At 44.0% G+C, this 25277-nt stretch overlaps 1 protein-coding gene across 4 annotated transcripts in view; it reads left to right on the plus strand.

Moving 5' to 3' along the window:
* The window catches only part of LOC147419234 (Pentatricopeptide repeat (PPR) superfamily protein), a 58243-nt gene that overhangs the window by 17947 nt on the left and 15019 nt on the right, over positions 1 to 25277 (plus strand). For all 4 annotated transcript variants that reach the window (XR_015187192.1, XM_086506264.1, XM_086506263.1 and 1 more), the window contains exons 2-4: positions 18660 to 18823; positions 21345 to 21422; positions 21913 to 21992. Coding sequence is in view for 3 of the 4 variants with exons in the window: in XM_086506264.1 (XP_086362390.1) it covers positions 18660 to 18823; positions 21345 to 21422; positions 21913 to 21992 (322 nt within the window). In the remaining variant the exon portion in view is untranslated. The remainder of the gene's footprint in view (positions 1 to 18659; positions 18824 to 21344; positions 21423 to 21912; positions 21993 to 25277) is intronic.

Below are 25277 nucleotides of genomic sequence, written 5' to 3' on the forward strand. Positions count from 1 at the left end.
GGTTGTGACGCCTTATTGAGATTCCAATGGATGTTCTGAGTGCATGGCGTCTTGGATGCCTACAACAAAAAGATCACTGTACAGCATAGGGGCAAAACTCACATCTTGGATGTAAAGCTTAAAGGAGAGTCAGTCCCTATTGTATTTGCTTCTGCTATCACTTCTGTAATAAAGAATCATCTTTCTGTGTACTTGATTTTTGCACGTGATGTCTTAGATAGTGATCAATCAAATTTATCTGTGTTAGATAAAGAAAGGTCAGCATTTTTGCAAAAGTTTATGACTGTTTTTCTGATTCATTACCGCCGCAATTGCCGCCAGAGAGACCTGAGGACCATCGGATAGATTTGGTGTCAGGGTGTAGCCCACCAAATAGACCTCCCTACATGGTTAGTGCGGCGCAACAGAAAGAGATTATGGGCCAGGTTGAGGAGTTATTAGAGAAGGGGCTGATTCAGCCTAGTTCTTCACCCTTTTGCTCCCTAGTGCTCCTAGTGCAAAAGAAGGATGGCTCATGGCGCATGTGTATTGATTACCCTGCGTTGAATAAGAATACCATCAAGAATAGGTTTCCTATTCCTAGAATTGATGATATTCTCGATCGTTTAGAGGGTGCTGCAATTTTCAGCAGGATAGATGTTGCTAAATGTACTATTTTCTTATTTTCTTATTTTCTCGAGTAATTTCTTTTTATTGAAATTAGGATATTTAAAGATGTGCACTTGAACCGTAAGGTTAGGAACTGTAGATCTACTGGAATTATTAAAAGCCATCAGGAACAGAAAACTCTGATGCGTCATATGATGGGTGACATTAAGCATCGCGAAGGGGTTTTACCGTTAGTTCGGTGGGAGAGACCGAGAAACGAATATTCTTGATGTGTCACGTGATGGGGTGACGGGAGCATCGGAAAGGGAATATCTCGTTGGTCTGGCAGGAAACCCAAACTAGAAAGAGGAATACGCGTAAAGACGCAAGCACAAGAATAAAGATGGGTTTTGAGAAGATTTTCTTAAAAAGCGGAATATTTTAACGAGTTTTCCGGGAAGAACAGACGCTTTCCCGCGAGGAATCTATGTTTGCATTACATTCGTGCATGTGGTTGCATCTAGGGACTTCTGGGAAGTGTTGTGAAAGGCATTGTTTTTAACTTATAAGGTTTTATTGAGTTTTTGGGCAGGTTCAGACCAATTTTAAAATATGCCGGCCGTCCACTTAATAAGTGGGCAGCCACTTAGAAAATAAAGCAACAAAACCAGCCAGCGAATTCTCTCTCCCTATTTCGGGTAGAACAACAAAAAAGAAAAACGGCCGCGATCGCTACGCGAGCAACTATTCGTGCCGTGGCCAAGGAGCTATAAAAGCACCACATGCACTCACTCAAAGGGGGTTACCAATGTCAGTAAGAGAAGACTCTGCCGCCAGATAACGCAAGAGATCGCGAGACTACGAAGCACAGAAGTCGCTTTTCCCGCGCAAGAGCGACAGGTATCTATTGTGGATTCACCATACGAATTGTTGTCGCGTGTTTGTGTGTGTGTTTGCAGGTACTTCATCGCGAAGGAGAAGCGAGAAGGCTTCGTCCTACGCTTGGGAATTTCGGGAATGGAATTCGAAAATTGTCTGTGGAGTCTCAATTCCGAGTACAGACAGAAAAAGGATTGAGAGCTCGTCTCTCGGATTTCCCTTACGGGAAGGAACGACCATTGAGTCAGAGATTTAGAACGGAGGGGTTTTCTCCTGTTCTTGTGCTTGTAAAAAGATTCTCCCGAGTCCCTAATAAAGGATTCTCTTTAAGGGGGGGGACCAGCCCATCTTCTGGTCCCAAATACTGTGTCGAACTTCTCCCTCAACTTTGTTTAGTTGAAAGATTATTTATTTTCATCTTGTTGATTATTTGTGTGCGCTCCCGTTTGTGACAATGGTATCAGAGCTCGGATTCCTCTCTTTCTCTGCAAAGAAGGACGATTCCGAGAAGGAACGGGAAGAACCATGACAAGCCACGGAAGAACCGCTGAAGACGAACTTGAGCAAGTGCGAGCCCAACTCGCGGAATTGCAACAACTTATTTCGTTGCCGGCTGTCCAAAAGGCTTTGGACGGAATCAAGAAGCCGCAATGAATGGATGCCGATGGGCGTCAAGAAAATCCTGCTAATAGAAGCAACCCGCAGGTGGATGGTGCGGAAAAAGGTGCCGAAACGCACAAGGGATCTCCGGATCAGGACAAACGGCCTTCCAAGAGCAAGGGCCAGGAAAAAGAACTTTCTCTGCTTAATGAAAGCAAGGATGTCTCTATCTCTTCTCCATCATACTCTTCTGGTTATACTACTACATCTACTTCTCATACAGTATCTAAATCTTCTCCCAAGAAGAAAACTCCTACTACTTCCCTACATGCTACTAAAGAGAAGCCTCAGTTCAAGAGGGATAACCGCAGACGTCACCGCAAGATGCGGATTTTCAAATCCGGTGACAAGGATGTGAAGTTTGATAACTACACAGGACGGAGAGATATCTCCAAGGCACTGTCTTTCATCAGGCAATTTGAAGTTGCTTTTGCCAACGGAAACTTCACTAAAAAATCCAAGTTGCGTCATGTTTGGATGCATCTCAAGGAGACTGCAAGCAACTGGTGGCTAGCCAAAATTTTGGAAGGTACTCAAGCTAGAACCTGGACTCAATTCAAAGCTGAATTCTATGAACAATTTCTTCCACCTGAATTCGAGAAGGACATTTGGAAGGAATGGGACTGGCATGCCCAGAAGGAACAAGAGAAAGTCACGGCTTATGTTGACAAGTTTTGGTCGGTTCTTCTAAAAGTTACGCCTTTTATGAAGATTTCCGACGAAGAAAAGATGCGAAAGTTTGAAGCAGGTCTTCAACCACCACTTCGGAAGAGCATGAAGGTGTACCCATATGACACCCTTCAGCGGATGATGGAGTCGGCAATCATTGCTGAGGATTTACATTCCACTGGTACCCCCAGACGGATGGAACATAGCACATACCGTGCAAGGCAAAGAGCGGTCTATGATGACATGGCAACCAAGGCAAAAAGTGTTCCCCAGAGGATCCGGATGAGCCTAAGAAGCCAGAGGGTACCGGAAAACGGCTTAAGTATCTCACGCCGAACTAAGTACAAACCTTCAAAGAGCAAGGAAGGTGCTTCTACTGTGGTGAAAAAGGACATGTGCAGCCCGACTGCCCTGTTCGGCAGCAACGGCAGGAACAAGCATCTTCGAAGAAGGAACAATCGAAGAAGGAAGCCGCACCACCGAGCTTGAATTCCATTCCTGATGTGCAAGGGAATACAGAAACCGAGAAAGGGAAGCGCCAGCTCCTTAAAGGCCGGGGATCTGTGAATAACCAGCGGGTGTTGATCCTCTACGACCCTGGATCGATGGACAACTTCATCTCACTGGAAACTGCAGAACGTTTGGCTCAGCTTGGAACTCCAGTCACTTCCGGATCAGCATTTGAGGGGTTGACCACCAATGCAACTCCCGTGCAAGGACAACTCAATCTCCGGATTGGTGAATACAAGGACCGCGAATGCTTTTTGATGGCACCTATTGAGGGATGTGATATCATCTTGGGTATGCCATGGCATTACCATATGCAACCGGTCCCAGATTATGTAGAAAAGACCCTCGCTTTTGAGCATGAGGGCAAGAACATTAAAATTTTTGCCGATGCAGGGGATTGGCTATTCCCTATTGTAAGCCATATCTCCATTAAGAAGGAAATAAAGAAGTGCGTTTCTGCTTACTTGATTTTCGCACGTGAAAGAGATAAAACTAATGAGGGTTCGCTCTCTAGTTTGGAAATTAAATGTTTTCAATTTCTTGAAAAGTATAAAGATTGTTTCACGGATACTCTACTAGACAAGCTACCTCCGGAACGTCCGGAAGATCATCGCATTGATCTCGTACCAGGTAGCTCTCCCCCAAACCTACCCCCTGATCGGGTTAGTCTTGCTCAGCAAGAGGAAATTTTGAAGCAAGTCAACGAGCTTCTGGAAAAAGGTCTAGTACGACCAAGTACTTCGCCGTACTGCTCTCCAGTTCTACTGGTGCAGAAGAAAGACGGCACGTTTCGAATGTGCATAGATTATCGATCTCTAAACAAGATCACTATCAAGAATCGCTTTCCGATACCCCGGATTGATGATATTCTCGATAAGGTGCAGGGAGCAAGCATCTTTAGTCGCATTGACTTAAAAAGCGGGTATCATCAGACACGCATAGCCCCTGAAGATGTCCATAAGACTGCCTTTCGCACAACTTTTGGACTTTATGACTTTTTGGTAATGCCGTTTGGCTTGACCAATGCTCTTGCCACATTCAATCGAATGATGGACCGAATTTTCAGCCCACACCGAGCTTTCAGAGGAGTGTTCTTTGATGACATACTCATCTTTTCAAAGACCGAGGAGGAACATCGGAAGCACTTGGATATAGTGTTTCAGGAATTGTGAAAGCATGAGTTGCATGTGAATGCAAAGAAGAGTGAGTTCTTCCTCACTGAGATACACTATCTCGGCCATATAGTCTCACACAACCAAGTGAAAATGGATCCCGCAAAGATCCAAGTCGTGTAAGATTGGCCAACTCCCACTACGGTACATGATGTACGAAGTTTTCTGGGATTGTGTTCTTACTATCGGAGGTTTATCCGAGGCTTTGCTCAAGTAGCAGGACCACTTCATGACCTAACAAGGAAAAAGATTCCTTTCAGGTGGGGATCGAGACAACAAGGTGCCTTTGGTAGGCTAAAGTACTTATTAAGCCATGGACCTATTTTGATAGTGCTAGACTTAAGGAAACCATTCGAGGGTTAGTGCGATGCTTCAGGTGATTGCATCGGTGCAGTGCTTAACCAAGAAGCCCATGCAGTGGCTTATGAAAGTAGACGACTTAAGGATGCAGAATTGCATGCCTCGATCTACGAGAAGGAACTTATGGCTGTGATCCACACCTTGTCTACCTGGAAGCATTATTTTGTAGGAGCGGATTTTGTGATCAAAACCGATCACTAGAGTTTGCGGTATTTTCTTACGCAACGGAAATTATCTGAGAAGCAAATGAGATGGGTCAATTTTTTGTCCATGTTTCACGTCCAGATCCTCCATACGACTGGGAGTAAGAATGTGGCTGCAGACACATTGTCTAGACGGCCTAGGCTGAACGCAGTTACTTCTGTGTATCACCAAGAATTGGAATCACCTCCAGAGTTGTATCCAAATGACCCAGACTTCTCCTCCACTTGGAATAAATTACAGAACGGACAGGATGAATATCCCTATTCTATTCGGGATGGTTATCTCTATCACCACCAAGCAATTTGCGTGGCAGAACCATTGAGAAAGAAAATCATGGAAGAAGCACATGCTTCACCAATGCAGATCATCAGGGAATTCTCCCTACGACCTTAGCATTGGAAAGATATTTCTTTTGGCCAAGCCTTAAAGCAGACATTGATCAATATGTCAGGGAATGCTTGGTTTGCCAAAAAGTAAAGTATGATCGGCACAAGATGCCTCGGTTACTTCAACCTTTACCTGTGCCTTATCAACCCTGGGAGAGTATTGCCATAAATTTTGTTATGGATCTCCCAAAGACTCAAACTGGAAATGATGCGATCTGGCCTATCGTGGACGGATTTAGCAAGCAAGCTCACTTTATTCCAATTAAGAAAACAATCAAAGCAGACCATATGGCTAGAATTTTTCTAGCACAGATATTTAAGCATCATGGGCTGCCCAAGTCTATTGTGAGTGATCGAGATCCTCGCATGACAGGCAACTTTTGGCGTGCCTTGTTTGATAACCTTGGCACGAAGTTGAATTTTTCTTCTGCATATCATCCTCAAACGATGGGCAGAGTGTGATCGCTAATTCCAGAGTATTGGATATGCTGAAATCTTATGTATCAGAAAGACAATTTGACTGGGAGAAGTATTTGCCCCTTGTTGAGTACGCATATAACAATACCGTGGATTCGTCTATGGGGAAAGCACCTTTTGAGATTCTCTATGGTAAGCCTTTGCTTCCACCGATCCTTGTCACTAAGGATAAGATTTTCGTAGCAGATGAGTTTGTCCGGGATTTGGACACGGCCTACGGGCAAGTTAAGAGAGTAATTTTGCGCTCTCAGGAAAAACATAAGAAAGCTACGGACAAGCACAGAAGGAATCTGGACTTAACAATCGGTCAATTAGTCTTACTCAAGTTTGAGAAGGCAAGACTAAAGAAACAAGCGACTCATAAAGGGAAAGTGGTAAAACTTTCCAATCGCTATTATGGGCCGTTTAAGATAATTGACCAAGTGAACGATGTGACGTTCCAATTAGACTTACCATCTAATTGGAAGATCCACAATGCTTTCCATGTTAGTTTACTCCGGCCATATGTGGGACCGTCTCCAAGTCAGCCTATTGCTGAGGAATCTCCCGAGGTTGAGGAAACGGAAGAAATACTCCAACTGGAACAGATCATTCATCATCAGGAGCGGCCACTTAAGTCTGGGAAGATTACACGGAAGTATTTGGTCAAGTTTAAGAATTATTCTACTCTAGATGCTCAGTGGATGACCGAGCAGGAATTAGCACCCTATCCCGAGATTCTGGAAGGATATGTACAAGCACTACAGTTGAGCACAACTGTTTAGAAGCCAGAGGGATGTTGCTAAATGGACTTATTTTCTTATTTTCTCGAGTAATTTCTTTTTATTGAAATTAGGATATTTAAAGATGTGCACTTGAACCGTAAGGTTAGGAACTGTAGATCTATTGGAATTATTAAAAGCCATCAGGAACCGAAAACTCTGATGCGTCATATGATGGGTGACATTAAGCATCGCGAAGGGGTTTTACCGTTAGTTCGGTGGGAGAGACCAGGAAACGAATATTCCTGATGCGTCACGTGATGGGGTGACGGGAGCATCGGAAAGGGAATATCTCGTTGGTCTGACAGGAAACCAGAATTGGAAAGAGGAATACGCGTAAAGACGCAAGCACAAGAATAAAGATGGATTTTGAGAAGCTTTTCTTAAAAAGCGGAATATTTTAACGAGTTTTCCGGGAAGAGCAGACGCTTTCCCGCGAGGAACCTATGTTTGCATTACATTCGTGCATGTGGTTGCATCCAGGGACGCCTGGGACGTGTTGTGAAAGGCATTGTTTTTAACTTATAAGGTTTTATTGAGTTTTTGGGCAGGTTCAGACCAATTTTAAAATATGTCGGCCGCCCACTTAACAAGTGGGCAGCCACTTAGAAAATAAAGCAACAAATCCAGCCAGCGAATTCTCTCTCCCTATTTCTGGTAGAACAGCCAAAAAAAAAAAAAAAAACGGCCTCGAGCTCTACGCGAGCAGCTATTTGTGCCGTGGCCAAGGAGCTATAAAAGCACCACATGCCCTCACTGAAAGGGGGTTACCAACGTCAGCAAGAGAAGACTCTGCCGCCAGATAACGCAAGAGATCGCGAGACTACGAAGCACGGAAGTCGCTCTGCGCAAGAGCGACATGTATTTATTGTGGATTCGCCATACGAATTGTTATCGCGTGTTTGTGTGTGTGTTTGCAGGTACTTCATCGCGAAGGAGAAGTGAGAAAGCTTCAGCCTACGCTTGGGAATTCTGGGAACGGAATTCGGAAATTGTCTGCGGAGTCTCGACTCCGAGTACAGACGGAAAAAAGGATTTAGAGCTTGTCTCTCGGATTTCCCTTACGGGAAGGAACGACCAATGAGTCAAAGATTTAGAACGGAGGGGTTTTCGTGCTTGTAAAAAGATTCTCCCTATTCTCTTTAAGGAGGGGGGACCAACCCATCTTCTGGTCCCAAATACTGTGTCGAACTTCTCCCTCAACTTTGTTTAGTTGAAATATTATTTATTTTCATCTTGCTGATTATTCGTATGCGCTCCCATTTGTGACAATAGACCTTAAGAGTGGGTACCATCAGATTCGTATAAGGCCAGAGGATGTGCACAAGATTGCGTTTAGAACGACATTTGGTCTTTATGAGTTTCTAGTGATGCCGTTTGGGCTAACAAATGCGCGTGCCACGTTCAACAGAATGATGGACCGGATTTTCCGCTCGCATCAATAGTTTGTTGGGACGTTCTTCGATGACATGATAGTGTATTCGAAGAATGAAGAGGAGCATAGGCGTCACTTGACCATTGTGTTCGAAGAGCTGCGCAGTCTGTCAATCCTAAGAAAAGTGAATTCTTCCTCGAAGAGATCCACTTTCTTGGCCACATAGTCTCAAAGGATGGTGTCAGAATGGATCCCGCAAAGGTCGAAGCTATCAAGACATGGCCAAACTTGAAGACTGTGCACGATGTCAGAAGCTTCTTGGGATTGTTTTCCTACTATAGAAGGTTTATCAGAAATTTTGCAGAGATAGCATCACCTCTTCATGCTTTGCAAAAGAAAGAGGTCACTTTCAGATGGACCCAAAAAGAGATTTCAGCTTTTAGTCTCTTAAAGGAAAAGTTGACTTCAGATCCAGTTATTGTTTTGCTAGAACTCAGGAAGTCATTTGTGGTCCAGTGTGACGCGGGTGGCAGTAGCATTGGAGCAGTGCTAATGCAAGATGGACGGGTAGTAGCTTATGAAAGCTGAATTTTGCAAGGGCCAGAGAGGACTATGCAAGTCTATGAGAAAGAGCTCTTGGCCGTGATTCATGCGCTTTCTAGCTGGAAGCACTACCTCTTAGGTGCTGAATTTGTTGTCCAAACAGATCATCAGACCTTGCGATACTTCTTGACACAGTCAAAGTTATCTGAAAAGCATATGCGATGGGCAAACATTCTTTCCATGTTACACTTCCAGATTATGTATGTGGAAGGCAAGAAGAATGTTGTGGTTGATGCGTTATCAAGAAAGCCACAAATTTTAGCTGTGTCAATTCCTTATCATCATGAGTTAGATGACATGAAGGAACAATATACTGCTGATGAAGATTTTGTAAGGATCCTTGAACAGTTACAAGAGGGGCAACATCACGATACTACCTCCTCAGAGATGGTTTTATGATGGTGCATGGTAGACTTTGTGTCACTAGGCCACTGCGACATAAGGTCATGGAAGAGAGTCATGTCCCACCGTATGCAAGGCATCGTGGCATTGATGCAACAGTCAAAGCGATAGAGACATTCTTCTATTAGCCTACCTTGAGGAGAGATGTGGATGCCTTTGTGCGAGCATGCATAGTTTGCCAAAAGGTCAAGTTTGACAGGCAAAAGGCACCAGGGTTGTTACAACCACTGCCGATTCCGGATAAGTCATGGGAAAGTATTGCTATGGACTTTATCTTTGATCTTCCAAGGACGCCAACATGGAATGATGGTATATGGACCATTATCTGCATGTTCAGCAAGTAGGCCCATTTATCCCTGTCAGGAAGAAGATAAAATCTGATCAGATGACACGCTTGTTCATGTACAATGTGTTTAAGTACCATGGTATGCCACAATCGATTATCAGTGATCGTGATCCTCGCATGACCAGTTTGTTCTGGAGAGGATTATTTGAGAACATGGGCACTACGCTCAAGTTCTCGTCTTCATTTCATCCACAAACTGATGGACAGTCAGAAGAGGCTAATTCTACTGTCTTAGATCTGTTGAAATGCTATGTATCAGATAATAAGAGCAAGTGGGAACAATACTTGCCTATGCTTGAGTATGCGTACAATAATAAGGTGCATTCGTCTACTGGCAAAGCACCTTTTGAGATTGTTGAAGGCGGCAAAAAGGTTCCTCCCATACTGCATACAAAAGACAAGATCTTTGAGGCAAATCGATATGTTGAGAACATGGATGAGATGTATAAGAAGATTAAAGTTGCCTTGGAGAAGACTCACGCAAAGCAGAAAAAGGCTGCTGATTGTCACCGTCGTGAATTGTTGTTATCACCTGGTGATTGGGTTCTGTTAAGGTTCGAAAAGGCAAGGTTAAAGAAGATGAAGGGCAAGGAATGGCTGTTTCCTAAGCTCAGCATGCGTTACTATGGGCCTTTTTAAGTGCTTGACAAGATCAACGATGTGGCTTACAGGCTGAAATTGCCTGATGCATGGAAGATTCATAATGCGTTTCACGTGAGTCTTCTAAGATCCTTCGTGGGTGATGTGCTAGAAGATATGCCAGATGAGGATGAGCCAGAAGTTGAGTAACTTGATGAGATCCTGGTACCTGAGCAAGTTTTGGCACATAAGGACAGAAAAGTTAAAGGACAATTTGCAAGACGCTATTTGGTGAAGTTCAAGAACTATCCGCCTATGGATGCAATGTGGATGGAAGAGCATGAACTACCAGAGTCACCAAATGTATTGCAGCTTTACCTTGAAGCCTTTGGGTTACAGCCTACTTATGCCCCAACCCAACGTGTGCAAAGGAGGGGTAATGATAGAGCTAGTACATCAAATGTACATATGAATTCAGTGTAATAGATGGAAATGACAAAAGTATGAAGGCCTCATTAAGTCATTTGTATCTATGTGTTATGACCTTTCTTGCGGATACATGCGATGATAAAAGAGTGTTAATAGCACAAGATCATCAGTGGCGTGTATTTATGGTATGCAATGGAGGACGTTTGCGATTTCAAGAGGGGGGTATGTCGCGGGGACGTGGCAACTGTTAACTATGTGATAAGGACGTGGCAACTGCTAACTTTAGTTGTTGGTTTCTTTCCAATGGGTTTTGTTTTATTTTTTGAGACCCTCTTCTTGAAGTAGCAAACGATCGGACATTGTATGGCCAAAGTGAACGGTAGTTTCACCCGCAGATGGGTAGTGGTCGGCACTGGCATTCGTATGGTAAGAGGATGTCTAGGCTCAGAGCAAGATCATATATGTCCCCCCGGTCGCACTTAGCAAGTTGGTGGATACTAGGAAGTGAACTCAATAAAGGCCTAAAGTCAAGGTGTGACTACCAACAGAAAGTATCCGACAGTTGGGCCACATTGCACTTTTAGATGCGGTCCAACAGAATCATTTCCTAAAATTTAGGGCACTGCTATTTTGGGCCGTGAAATGTGTTTGCGTCATTACCTCCGGTATGACTAGGGGAACACTTTCCAACTCTGCCGCGAAGTCAACTGGGCGACCAATCGGGATACTTTTAAGCGGCAAACCCGAAACGGTTAAATGCTTGTAAACGTGCCAAGTGTCATTTTTTCATGAACCTGCCTCATGCAGAAAAAAAAGCGCTGAATTATATGCAGGGAAGGGGCTTCATTTGCAATTTGCACAGGTTAAGAGCTATGGAGTGTTTCCTTTCCCCCTTATGTACAGTGCGGTGCCAGGAGTGATACCCTGCACGCTACGCACTGCTCTCTCTCTCCCCTACGAGCAATATGTTATGCCCCACTAGTGGGCTTTTCATTTGACCAATGTACAGTTATGTGGGTTCATGCGCGATTGCCGAGGCAAGAGTCTCTTGCACAGGTACTGGATTAGCTAGCGGCTAATCCCTCGCAGGTAGAGGTGAATTCGGAGAGGTTTCATGTCAGAAATATCGTCCGATTCAAAGGGCAAGTAGCCCTACAGGTGCGGGAGTTTGAGGTCTTGCTACAAATGCGACCGGCACGCGAAACGGAGCCCAAAACAGGGAATTACAGTCTGCTGTGTATTTTTGCAGGTTTAGGGTTTCGGCCCTAAACGGACCCTAATACCCCCAGCAGGTTCGGGGACGCGAGGGGACCGCTGTACAGTTGAATTGGCGCATTTTCGGGGCAGAAAACAGAGAATTCAGCGTGCTGCAGATTCTTGCCAGGTTTTGCAAAGTGTCCGTATGCGTGTAAAGTCACCTATTGCGTGGGGATACTGATTGTGAAGCCTCCTAGTACAATTATGTTGCAGAAATCGGGCCAGAACAGGTGTTTCTTAGCCTAGATGTGCGGGGCAGCTTGTAGGAGATCACAGGTTTTATTCCCTCTGTTAAAGAATAAAGAAATACCGAAAGGGGCGCCAATTTTGGGGCCTACAGGTTGTCGGCGTCTGCTCGGAGCATTCTAGCTTCCGAGCCGTGTGTGTACTTAGGTGTTAATCTCCGTTACAGGTTACCTTTGCAAAGTACTCTGTGTGTGTCTAATGTAAAGAATTTCGGGTGAAAGCCAAGGCCTACCGCCCCACGGGCCGGTTTCAGAGAGAGAGATTTTATTATCGTTCTCGCAGGTCAAATATGACCTATGAGACCAAAGTTACATGTGATGTAGTATGTGTATGGTTGATGAGTGACTCTCGATGCTCCAACATTGTGGTGATGAGAGTCGAAATGGAGAGCCCACACTGTGGCTGGGAGAGGAAAGTTTGTAGGTCTATGTCATGGCTGAAAATGTGAGAGAAGCAAGTTCGGATGTGACCAAAAGCTGAGTACTCTAGTAGTGTGTGGTACTCAGACTCTCGAACTCGCAGTGAGCATAATGTGCACAGTCGATTTGACTCTTCTCCATTGCCCCAACGCCTGTCTTGCATCGAAGGAAATGGGAGCTAAGCCGAAAGGCTACGATAGTGTGTATAGCCGACAAGGGGATAGGCTCAAGCATGTAAGTGTGAGTACGGTTTCGTCTTTCAGCGAAGAACATGGTTTTGTAGTTGGGGGCAATATGGGTGGTGTAATGTATGAAGCGCGACCCACCGGATTTCTCACAAGCCGTAATACATTGATGTGTAGGAAAGCTTCATTCACTTGGGAGTCAATTGAAGCATCATGTAGCAAGTGTAATGCATCCCATCTCCCAAACCACTTCTTTATTTTTTGCATGCATCCCGTGCTCAAGATCTTACTTTTATGCGTCTTTTGAACTTTTTTGCTTGCTTCCCATGCAATTGTAGGAAGTCGATGTGAGGGGGTTTGACGCATCTTTATTATGTACTCCACAACCCTTTCCATGCCCTCAATTGGAAGAGATCCCGATTCAAGAAGTAGGAGCATATATGGTGTTTGTGTCTTAATTTGGAGAAAGTTTGTGAGAGAACGCTTTTGGACATTCTCAAACTCTTTCCAAGTAGACTTTGAGATGCTCCCGCCCCACACTTCAACTCCATAAAGAAGAATCAATGTCACCAATGCATCAAAAAGATACTTCTTGAGAACCCAACACTTGATGTTTCCCGCATTACACATGTTCTCAAATGCATAATATGTTCTCTTTCCCACTTCCAAACGACGTATGCACATTCATGCCACTTGTGATTGAATGGAACCTCAAGGCCAAGGTACTTCAAGCTCTCAACAACTTCAAGTGTCTCATTGTTGTACACAATGCATGGCTTCTCCTTATGGTTGGTTTTCATAAGCATAACCTTTGTTGTGGGGTTTCATTCACAATCAGCCCACTATGCAAGCAAAAGTTCTCAAGGACAACCATAAGCTTTGTGCATCTTCTAAAGTGTGTGCTAGAAGCACTACATCATTCGTATACAACAAAAGCATGATTACTGCATTGCAAATAGTGACCTCTTCAATGCTTTCTTCTTGCATAAAGTCAAGTACCATTTGTTTCAATTGATCGATGCATAGACCAAAGAGAGTTGGTGACAATGGACATTCTTGTTTAACCCCAATAGTGCATACAAATTTTTTTGAAATTTCTCTTCCCATGCGCAATTGATAAATCACCTTCTCATAGATACGAGAAACCGCAAACATAAACTCACTTGGCACTTGGAGTTCTTCCATCCTTCTCCACAAATTGTTACGTGGAATCATATCAAAGGTTTTCTTAAAGTCCACAAACCAACAATACAATCGCTTGCCTTTCAATCGACATTCCTCCATGAGAACACAATGATTAATGGTGCTATGGCATTGACAAAAACCCGATTGTCCTTTAGCAGGCTTGTCATTCTCTTTAGCCCAATCACTCAATTTTATCTTCATTATGCACCCAAATAACTTTGCCATAAGAGATCCAATCATTATAGTTCGATAGTTGTTTACATTCTTTACATCCCCTCCTTTATGCAAAGGCTTAACCCAGTTAGTACTCTAATCATAAGGCATACCATGTTGAAGTGCAAGGTTAAAGATATCACACATCCTCTCATGGGTAAAATCTCCCATCCATTTGATAATCTCCGACTTTATACCTTGAAGATCTTCAGCTTTGCGAGTAGCCAACTTTTCAAGCTCACCGCATACATTCTCAATAGTAAAAAAAGAGGGCATACATGGGAGTGAACCATAAAATGGTATTTTTTCAACATTTGCTTGCTCATATAATTGCCTACAATATGTGTACATATCCACAATACTCAAGTTACGAAAATTCTCAACACGCTTGTTCCTCAAGTTTCTCCAAAATCTTCCACATGCATGTGCCTTTTCTTGGACTTGAAAAAGTTGTTGCTTTACTTCCCATCTTCTTCTCTTCTTTTGAATCAATGTCGACTTTTAGCATTTTGACATTCTTTATCAAACCACCTTTTGCGTGATCTATCTTTGTTGATACCATGGAGATGCTTTATGGCAAAACATTCTTTGGCACAAGAACAAATAACTTTCTTGAAAGCTTCCCATTTAGTTTCCAATGGTGCGTCATATTGAAGCTTTGTCATCCATAACTTTTGCTCAACCATTTAAATGTACATTGGTGCCCGTTTGAAATCCATACATAGTGATATGACCGGTTGATATTGTGCTCTTCTTCTTCTTCAGACAGTTTTTCTAGCTCTTCTAACTCGAGCGAAGAAGACAGAAAAGGCAAAAAGCGAAGCAAAAAGCAAAGCTTCGGAAAGGGCAAGAAAAAGGCAAAGAAGCCTAGATTTCGCCCAGTTTCTAACAGTTCTACAGAGGAGTCATCCTCAGACAGTTTGGACTTCGACGATCACATGTTTTATGCAAAGAAGCAGCATTTTTAAAAGAGCCAACCAATATGACTTCGTCGAAGATAAAAGCAAGAAAGTAAAAGAATTCAAAGAAGGTGGACAGTTGATTAAGTTTGACGCTTTTTCTGGATTTCGAGATGCTCCGAGGGCTTTGGCCTTCATTCAGCAGTTTGACATAGCTTTCTCTGGAGGGCATCACTCAGAGCACTCCAAGATTCGGAGGGCTACATCTTTCTCAAGGGAAATGCTCGAACATGGTGGTCCACTTGTCACAAGCCGGTGACGTGGCATGGCCCTAGCATCAAGTGGGACAGCAGACCGGACACACGGCTGGTAGACCAACCCGGAAAAAGCACTGACATGCTTAGGTGGCAGATTTCTTGATTTCGCGCTGTAAATCCCGCTGACAGTGCTGACGTGGTTGGTCGTACAAATCCCCACTTTTTACGCTGACAGTGTACGGAAATTAGCTTTTTGCGTTGTTGAAAATCTACGCAAGCTAATTGGGAAGCTTTTGGGAATAGATGCTTTATTTTTACAAAGCTTTTAAAAGAACAACTTTTGGGGCTCTATTATTGGGCATCCCTTGTAACCTTATTTTTGGGCATCCCTTGTAACCTTTAAATTGGTGGGCAGGGCCTCACAACTCAGAGCATCTGGACGCAGAGTTTGAGAGTGAGCGCCTGCCTACTCTCTTGTCCTTTGAACACATTAATATAAAAAGAAATATCGAAAAGGGCGTCAGTTTTTGGGGCCAACATCTCTAGGCACGGAACTCTGCCGGACCGTGTCGAATCATTTGTGAACTGTTTTGAAGTGAATCTTTGCTGTGTCGCGGTAGAATCTTGACTTGGAGTGTCCAAGTTTGTTACGGTGGTATCAGAGCACGGCCGATTTCTCTTCTACCGGGAAATCCGATCCTTTTCTTGTGGCACTTTTTGGGACACAGCATCTCAGCAGCAGGAGTGCAGATGGACCCGGCTTATGTTCTTACTACCGGTGGTTCGTTAGAAAGTTTGCAGAGGTTGCTTCCCCTTTGCATATCTTGACACAGAAAGGAGTCCCTTTCTCGTGGGGACCCACAGAGGTGACTACCTTTCAGACATTGAAAAAGAGATAGACTACAAGACCAATTTTGACTTTGCCGGATCTGCAGAAGTCATTCGAAGTATATTGTGATGCTTGTGGTGGTAGTTTGGGTGCGGTCTTAATGCAAGAAGGCCATGTCATTGCCTACGAAAGCCGATTGTTTTCAAGGTCGGAATTGACTACACAACTACATGAGAAAGAGCTTTTGGCGATTATCCATGCTTGTACTAAGTGGCGACATTACCTACTTGGAGCCGATTTTACGGTCTTTACAGATCACCAAAGTTTACGCTACTTGTCACAGAAGCATCTATTGGAAAAGCGGAGGCGGTGGACAAACATCTTGTCAGAGTTTCACTTCCAGATTGACCATGTGCAGGGACAAAAGAACTTGGTGGCAATGCTTTGTCTTAGAAGCCGTTGGTTTTGGCTATTCCGCGATACACCATAGAAACTTTGAGAATATGGTCGATCAGTATTCCACAGATACAGATTGTTTAGATATATTCAGTCCAATACAGAATGGGGAGGTAGTAGTGGGATATTCCATTCGGGATAGCTACTTGATGAAGAAAACGATGATGTACGTTACACAGCCGTTGTGAAAAAAGGTTTTAACGGAATGCCATTGTCCACCATTTATGGGTCACCGCGGCATTGAGACCACCTTGAAAGGTGTGGAGAAATACTTCTTTTGGCCGAGACTCAAGAAGGACGTGGACGATTTTGTACGCAGCTGCTTGGTATGCCAGAAGGTCAAGTTTGACAGGCATAAAACACAGGGATTGTTATAGCTTTTACCCATTCCCACTTGCCCCTTGGAAAGTATTGCAATGGATTTCATTTTTGATCACCTGAGAACAGAGTGGGCACGATTGGTATCTAGACTGTTATTGACAGATTTAGCAAGCAAGCTCATTTCATTCCAGTGAAGAAAACAGTCAAGCCGGATCACTTAGCGAGACTGTTTGTCGCCCAGATCTTCAAATTACATGGCATGCCTGAGACAATTGTCTCTGACAGAGACCCCGGATTCACGAGTTTGTTTTGGAAGGCGAACATTGGCACGCGGTTGCAGTTCTCGTCATCTTTCCACCTGCAGACAGATGGGCAATCGGAAATTGCAAATTCAGTCGTACTGGATTTATTGAAGTCTTACATCTCGGATTAGAAGACTCAATGGGAAAAGTATTTGCCCTTGGTGGAATTTGCCTACAATAACACGATACAACATTGCACTTTTGGATGCGGTCCCAATGAGGATAGATGGTCAGATGACTAGTGGGAGCCCAACGGAAGCATCTCCTAAAAATTAGGAAACTGCTATTCTGGGCCATGAAATGTGTTCGCGTCATTACCTTCGATATGACCAGGGGAACATTTTGCAACTCTGCCGTGAAGTCAACTGGGCAACCAATCGGGAGATTTTTAGGCGGTAACCCCAAAACGGACAAATGTTTGTAAATGTGCCAAATGGCCCTTTCCTGTGCACTTGCCTCATGCAGAAAAATGGGCGCTGAATTTTTAGTTGGGAGAGGCCTCATTTTGCAATTGTCACAGGTTAAGAGCTATGGAGTGCTTTCTTTCCACTCAATGTACAGTGTGGTGCTAGGAGTGATGCCCTGCACACTACACATTGCTCTCTCTCTCCCCTACGTGCAGTTATGTGATGCCCCACAAGAGGGCTCTTCATTTGAGTGATGTACAATTGTGTGGTTTCATGCTTTTGTGCTGCGGCAAGAGCCTCCTTGAGCAGGAGCAAGGGTAGCTAACTGCTACTCCAAAGTAGGCACCGATGAGGGTCATAACTTCACTGTACAGGTGCGTTTTCAGCACTGTGTATGCGCTGTATTTTGACTGTTTTTCAGCCGTACGGACACCAGAACCATTGGGAACAGTGCCCCGCCGCCAGAGGACAGTTCGGGGACTGTTTAGGGCTGAAAACAGGGCAAAAACCAGTAAATATAGCGTGCTGAATTTACTGTTTTTGGGCAGGAATCAGAGGGTTTATGCGAGTGAAAGTGTGTTCCAGCAGGGGAATTGGTTTCGCGTAAGTTTTGGGGTTGTTATGCTGCCGAAATTTGGCCAAAACAGGTGGTATCTAGCGGGATATAGGTAAAGGATTCCCAAGACTCTACTTTGTAATTTACCCTCTCAAAGTATAAAGAAATACCGAAAGGGGCGCCAATTTTGGGGCCTACAAGTTGTCGGCGTTTGCTCGGAGCATTCTAGCTTCTGAGCCGTGTGTATGCTTAAGTGTTAATTCCCGTCGCAGGTTTCCTTTGCACGTTCTCTCTGTGTGTGTCTAAAGTAAAGAATTTCGTGTGAAAGCCAACGCCTACGGCCCCACGGGTGGGTTTTAGGAACTCTGCCACATTGTGTCTTGTGTGCAATGTATCTCTTTAAGTTCATTTGTTTTTAAGCGTCTAAAGTATGTTCAATGCTCTTTGTCATTGGCACGTGGCGCCCTCCCGTTACAAAATGTTTTCTATTTGGAAGAAGGTTTCAATATTGATAGTGATGTAGAAAAGATCTTTTTACAATTATGCGAGTGCTGTAATAAGAGTAGACTTGCAATATTCTGAGTTTGCAATTGGGAATAATGTTTTCAACTCTGCCGAAGTACAAAGTAGTTTGTATATTATCCACAAATGATAGTAGTTGCATTCACATGTTTATGTATAGTGCTGGAGTAACTCTCGTAGTTTGTAATATTGGAAAAATTGATAGGTGAAAAGACAGAGGATGTACAAGAACTAAGTTGGCGATGGCCTCAACCTGATGTCAAGACATACACTGCTTTAATAAGAGGCTTAGCAGCAACTTTGCGAGTGTCAGATGCCATTCGAGCAGTTGGTGATGTTAAGCGGCGAGGTATTCCAGCTGGAGAGGAGGTCGGTTATTTTCCTTTGCAGTTTTCTCTTTTAGTTTATCCAAATGTATGACAGGGCCACATTTTATGTTGTCGCTCAAGCTAGTATACTTTGTATTGTCAAAGGCTTTCGTTGTTTTGCTCACCCAATTTAGTTTTCATTCGCATGTAAAAAATGTAAATTACAAGGGATGGGCATTATGATGTAGATTATGGTATAAGAACATAGGAAGGGGTTTCTCACGTAAGTGCTGCCAAAATAACAATATGCTCAAAGAAACTGCTGGAAAGTGATTTCATTAAAAACAGTAAATTAAAGTTTCATGTACTGCTTGAAACATGAGTAAAAGCTTTTCATGCTTCTTGTGTGGATTTCAATTTTCTTACAAAAGTGGGGTTTTTGTTTTCAATATTGTCTGCACAATAATTTATTTCCTCAATATGCAATTTCAAGACCAGTTGTAAACTCATTAAAGTCCTTGGTGTATTTTTTCCAATGTCAAGTTAAGAATGTGATTGCGATTTCACAGTTTGAACTTGTCAGAATAGGCAGCGGGAGATGCAATGAAGACATGGAAAGGCCTCCAATCCCGTGGAGGCTGGAGAGGGGGAATGGGGAACACACCCGAAACACAACACAATGGCCTCTCTATAGCTCAGGGCATTCACAACACCTGTGTCCTCTCGAAAAACACCTTCAAAACTTCACACGTCCACTAGCAGAGCACTATCTGCACACCAACGCACCAACACGCTCACGATGAGCAAACCCGCACTCAGTTGCACACCATCAACCCGTCCCCCGTTCCCCGTCCCGGAACCGTCCCTTGTGACTATGCCTTTTGGAGCCTTCTTGGCCTAGGGAACCATACATCTCAGCAACAATCTGTTTGCCCAACACCTTCTTACCTGCTTGAGCACCCTTACATGCACCTGTAGGCACCCATAGCACTGCTTGTGCCCACTCTTAGGTTCGACCATCTTTGGCTACAACAACGCCTCCACTTGAAAGTGACTCGACTTTGAAAAGATCCTTTGACACTAGAGAACACTTGCAATGCCTCATACATGTCAACTAAGGAAACTTGTTCTTGATTTTCATCTTGTTGAGTGCCTTGTAATCTACACACCATCTTTCTTGCGGACAAACAAAATAGAAGCAACAAATGGACTTTGTAACCGAGACAGGCACGACGTGCTAATAGAAAAGAACAGACTAAATAGACTTTTAGCACTTCAATAATAACTGAACTGAAAGAGATGCACGACACGAGTCGGGGAGTGGCGGAGTTCCACCCCAAGAGAGCACTAGCCCCAAACCTTGGCGCCGGTATTTCTTTATATTACTTGAACTCTGTACAACGCTGGTACTCCATCCTCTGCACCTCACGTGGAGCATGCCAAAGAATGAGCCCTCTGAACATATTTAAAGGCCTTGGTCATGAAAAGCAGTTACATGAAAAGCTTTCAAACTCAAAAGCATCTGATCCCAAAAAATTGGCTTAGAAAGCTGCCACCGCATTTTAGGGAAATCCGTACAACTGCCACGTCAGCACAGCCAACGCAAATTGCGGAAATCCGTATTAGTTTGCCACGTCATCATGTCAACGCAAAATCCAGAAATCCGTACAGGTCTGTCACAACAGCATGTCAGCGCAGAATCCGGAAATCCGTACAGGTCTGCCATGTCACTTGAACCCCATCGGCGGATGCGGTCCCATAAGTTGGTGGGATCTCTCTTTTGAAAATAGGCCACTCGGCAAGACTTTGCAAGTTGGTATAATTTAATCTGCTGCTTCTAGAGTTTAGGCCCCTCGGCTGGGAATCCGCAGGTTGGCTCCATTCTTCAATGGCTTGACATTTCAGCAGTTTGTGACAGACTTACACTAGTTCGTATGAATCCCCTGGCCACCTGGTCGGTTAGCTGCCACTTTAACTCCTCTTCTTGAGATTTGTTCAAGCGGTAGGGAGCCTTGTTGACTTGCTTCGCTCCTTCCATGAGTTGGATGTGATGGTCCTTGGGATGCTCCGGAGGGAGACGTGATGGGAGATCATCCTGCAAGAATAGATGCTCATACTTCTTAAACAAACCCGAGTACCATGCTGTGGTCTTGAGGTCTTAAGCCATTGGAATGGCGTAAACGAACACAGCTTGAGCTCCTTGATGTAGCTCGCGCTTAGCCTACTCATGAGAGATTAGAGGCAAAGAATAGACGCCCTACTCACCTCGAATGACCACTTGAGAGGCACCCGCTGCCTAAACTTTTTTGATGTTAAATGTCGATCGATGGTTCAAGTTCATCCTTTTGTAGGAAATGGTAGCTATCAAGGGGTTGATTTAATTTCAGCCTAAATATTTTTGATGTTAAATGTCAGTGGTTCAAGTTAATCTGCCTAGTGTTTAGATGACCTTGTCCGAATTTAAAGTATTTCATTTTCAATCAGGCTCTGCATCTTTAGAAAGGAAAATGCTGTCCTGCTTTCTTCTACATTAGTTCATGCAGTTGAAGGTGCTGATATGGCCCCATGGCCTTGGTTTGTAGGTGCCTTTTGGAAAGGTTGTCAAGTGCCCAACTTGTGAAACTACATTGGCTGTGGTCCAACCACATCAGGGCATACAGGTTAGCATTTTGGGCTATGAGGTATTTCTTAATGTAAACTCAACGCTGCTGATTTGCTGGATGGGGGTCCTTGTATCAGAGAAAGTTTGAAGGTTTAGACGGAAATCCACTGTTTGACTTGAAAAAAGTAATTGGAAGTCTACATGAATGCCAGTTCTCCATTTCCAAGACTATTTGGTCTGCTGGGTAGATGTTTGTGACTGACCTGGAGTGTCAAAAGTGGTGGCCAGTTTTTCTTTAAGCTTTTACCAAAATGGCAGGTTAACTGAATTTTTCCCAAGGATTTTCTGTCAGGGACAAGTGTGCTGCCAAGTCTCTTAACACTTAACACAAACTCAGACTTTGTGCTAAAATGTGTGTTGACATCAGATGGACTGTTTTTTACAGTCAGAATAATGCTTGTGATTTCTGCTCTGCATAAATGTAAAAGCACACCATGATTTCTGCTCTGCATAAATGTAAAAGCTCACCATTACCTGCAGTTTTGCAGCTGGTGCCTTGCTCAAAATGTCGCTATCAGTATGAGCTCATGTCTGGGGACGTGGTGAAATGTGAATCTGAGTCAATAAGGTAATATATTTTGATTCTGTAAGATAATACTTTTTGATAATGCTTTCTTAGCCAGGGTTAGAAATTTTAGCCACATTTGGTGGAGAGATGATTATCCATGTCTATATACTGTAAACACTTCCCACCTGCGTCCACTTTGGTCAACTGATGGTCAAGTTTTGGTGAACACTGGTGAAATGTGGTCAAACAGTAAAAATATTATAAAAGTCTCTTCTTTACTACAACCACCTTCTTCCTCTTGACTCGCAATCCTATCGTTTTTTTGGTATCTCTTGTTGTGAGTGTGACCTCTCTTGGTGAGTGTATCCCAGCAATGGAACTAAAGCCCAATTTTAGTTCAACCACACTTCAGAGAGACTCTGATCATCCTTCATATCTCAAACTTAAAGACATCAGATGCACCATCAATTAAGAGACAATCAACACTTCACAATCCTATTGGCGAGTCCATTTCTCGGCGGAGTGACATTGGCTCCGAACTAGGCGCCCCTTGCAGTATTTCTTCATCATCAAAACGTGATCACTCTGAGCTGGTATAACTAACTCTCACCCACTTGGGTCTCTTCAATTGTATATAAAGTCTTTTCTACTGAATGAATCTCTGAGGTTACCCGATAGTTTTTTTTTTCCCGAGGAAAAGATCCTTCTATTAGTTAATGAAAACTGCCCATAGGGCTACAACCACCTCTACAAGAGAGGGCTACAACAAACATGATGGGGAGACTCTCCCAATGAAAAAACAGCATATATACAATGAGGCTAAATCAAGAGATGGGAGGAGGAAGAGCCACACAAGTGGACGGTAATGCCATCTGAGCACTCCATGGACCATGGTGAAAAAAGGGCCAGGATGCCATAGTCGAAGGAAAGCCTCTAGGCTGGAGTGTAGGTCGACCCCCCTGCATCACTATCATCGTGTTGGTGGAAGATAGTTCAAACTGAAGTGCCGGGCCCGTGAGAGTGGACCAAGCAGCTGCCCCCCAAGTGTATTGCCGAGCTGTGGAAAGAGATGGCATCAGCCGAAGGACACGAAGCCACACTTGCTGTGCCAAAGGACAGTCCCAAAGACAGTGACGCTGACTCTCCACAAGATGGTCACAAGCTGCACATGCGGCCGAGAGACCACAATGTACAAGCCAGCTCCCTACTGCTGTAGCTCTGTGTGCAACCGGCCACTGGAACAAAGTGACTCGTCTCGACTGTCTGGAGTCCCATAACCTCTCCCAAAAAGCTGCCAAGAACTCAGCTGTGAGACCCTCCTCTTGCCAATGAGGTGCTGCAGCAGGACGAGCGCCAGTATGTGACGTCCCAGTCGAACAGTGTACTGAAAGAAAGGGACACTTGGATGGTCTGCAGAGGAGAAATGGTCCCTCCAAAGCCACTCTCCAGGATCCCACTGTACTCGTGCTAGTGGACAACTCTTCCAAGCCCACAGTCTCCAGTGGCCAGTCTCAAGAGTTGCTGGGTCGGGATCTATGACACAAGTCCTCCCACAGATGCCCACCACACGGATCCTCTAAAAACAACACTCTGCCACCTGCAGGGCCTCTACTGCAACTCGGTGTAGGCGTCCCCCACATGTAGCTCAAAAAACAAGGAGGGTATAGTGTCACAAAGTGATGATGTGGCGGACAGCAGAAACTCTAATTTCTGCGAGAAACCCTAAAATTCCTACAAATCCTAATTTCTGCCAAAAACCGTAATTTTCGAAAATCGCGGAGGCTTTTTTCTTTTGAAATGATGAGCGACACGAATTTTGCTTTTTTTTAATAAAAAAGAGAGAAGACTCTCTAAGAGAGAGAGAGAACTGATGCTTTTTATTTTTAAATCTTTTGGGGCTCTGCTTTTGGGCATCCCTTGTATCTTTAAATAAGTGGTGAGGGCTTCACTTCTCAGAGGATCTGGACGCAGAGTCTGAGAGTGAAACCCTAACCGCTCTCTTGTACTTTGATGATTGATTAATATAAAAAGAAATACCAAAAGGGGCGCCAGTCTTTAGGGCTAATATCTCTAGGCACGGAACTCTGCCGGGTCAGTGCAAATCTATTGTGATCTGTGAATTGTTTTGAAGTGGTTATTTGGTGCTGTCGCGATTGATTTTTGACTTGGAGTGTCCAAGTCTGTTACAGTGGTATCAGAGCTCGGCCGATTTCTCTTCTATGGGAAATCCGATCCCCAATTTTTTTTTCCGCGGCACATATGGCTTCAGGCAATGATCAGTCGACTCCCTCTGCATCTGGAGATGCGGGCAGGGATCACAACTAAGATTCCGGCAGAGAGTATGGCCCGCCTTGGCCTACTTAGACGGAGCGGCGAGAGATGGAGCGTCGCCAGTTGATCGGCGATGCAACAAAGATGATGCTCAATTTTGCCAAGGACCCGAAGATGGCAAAATATATGAACCAGACCTCTTTGGAAGAGGTACAGATGGAGTGGCAGAGAACCACAACACCACTCCCGAAACCCGCTTTTAAGAAACCTTCTGCCTCCAAGAAAATATACGGAGAGAAGGAATTGGAGAACGTGGTTGATGCACGGATTGCTCAGCTTTTTGACGCGCAAAAGAAAGCCAAAAAGCACGGCAAAAAAGTAGAAGAAAAGCACTGACTTTCCAGGTTATTTGGGTCGTCGGTCGACATTTGACAAGGCAAAGAAACAGAAGAAGCGTGTTCGATTTGAAGGAGTACCCAATTCTTCTTCTTCTTCTTCTTTTGACAGTTCTTCTAGCTATTCAGATTCGAGCGAAGAAGACAGAAAAGGTAAAAAGCGAAGCAAGAAACAAAGCTTCAGAAAGGGCAAGAAGAAGGCTACATCTCGCCCAGAGACTGACAGTTCTAATGAGGACTTGTCTACAGACAGCTCAGATTCTGATCATGGAAACTTTTATGCGAACAAGAAGAATTTTTACAAAGCCAACCAGTATGACTTTCTCGAAGATGAAAGCAAGAAAGTCCGAGAGTTTAAGGAAGGTGGCCACTCGATCAAGTTTGATACTTTTCAGGATACTCAGATGCTTTGAAGATACAACAGTTTGACATCGCTTTTGCGGGAGGACGCTATTTAGAGCACTCCAAGATTCGGAGAGCTATCTCTTACCTTAAGGGGAATGCTCGTACTTGGTGGTCCACGCTTCTTTTAAATAAGACTGTGCCAGTTAAATGGCTGAAATTTAAAAAAGCTTTTTATTTCTTCTTGGTTGACGCAAGAATATGAACGAGATATACAAGCTGCTTGGAACCATCTTCGGATGACCAAGAAAGATACAATCAATGCTTATTGTGAAAG

Source organism: Adiantum capillus-veneris, chromosome 29, assembly GCF_014529385.1.
Source record: "Adiantum capillus-veneris isolate H3 chromosome 29, ASM1452938v2, whole genome shotgun sequence".
Lineage (NCBI taxonomy): Eukaryota > Viridiplantae > Streptophyta > Polypodiopsida > Polypodiales > Pteridaceae > Adiantum > Adiantum capillus-veneris.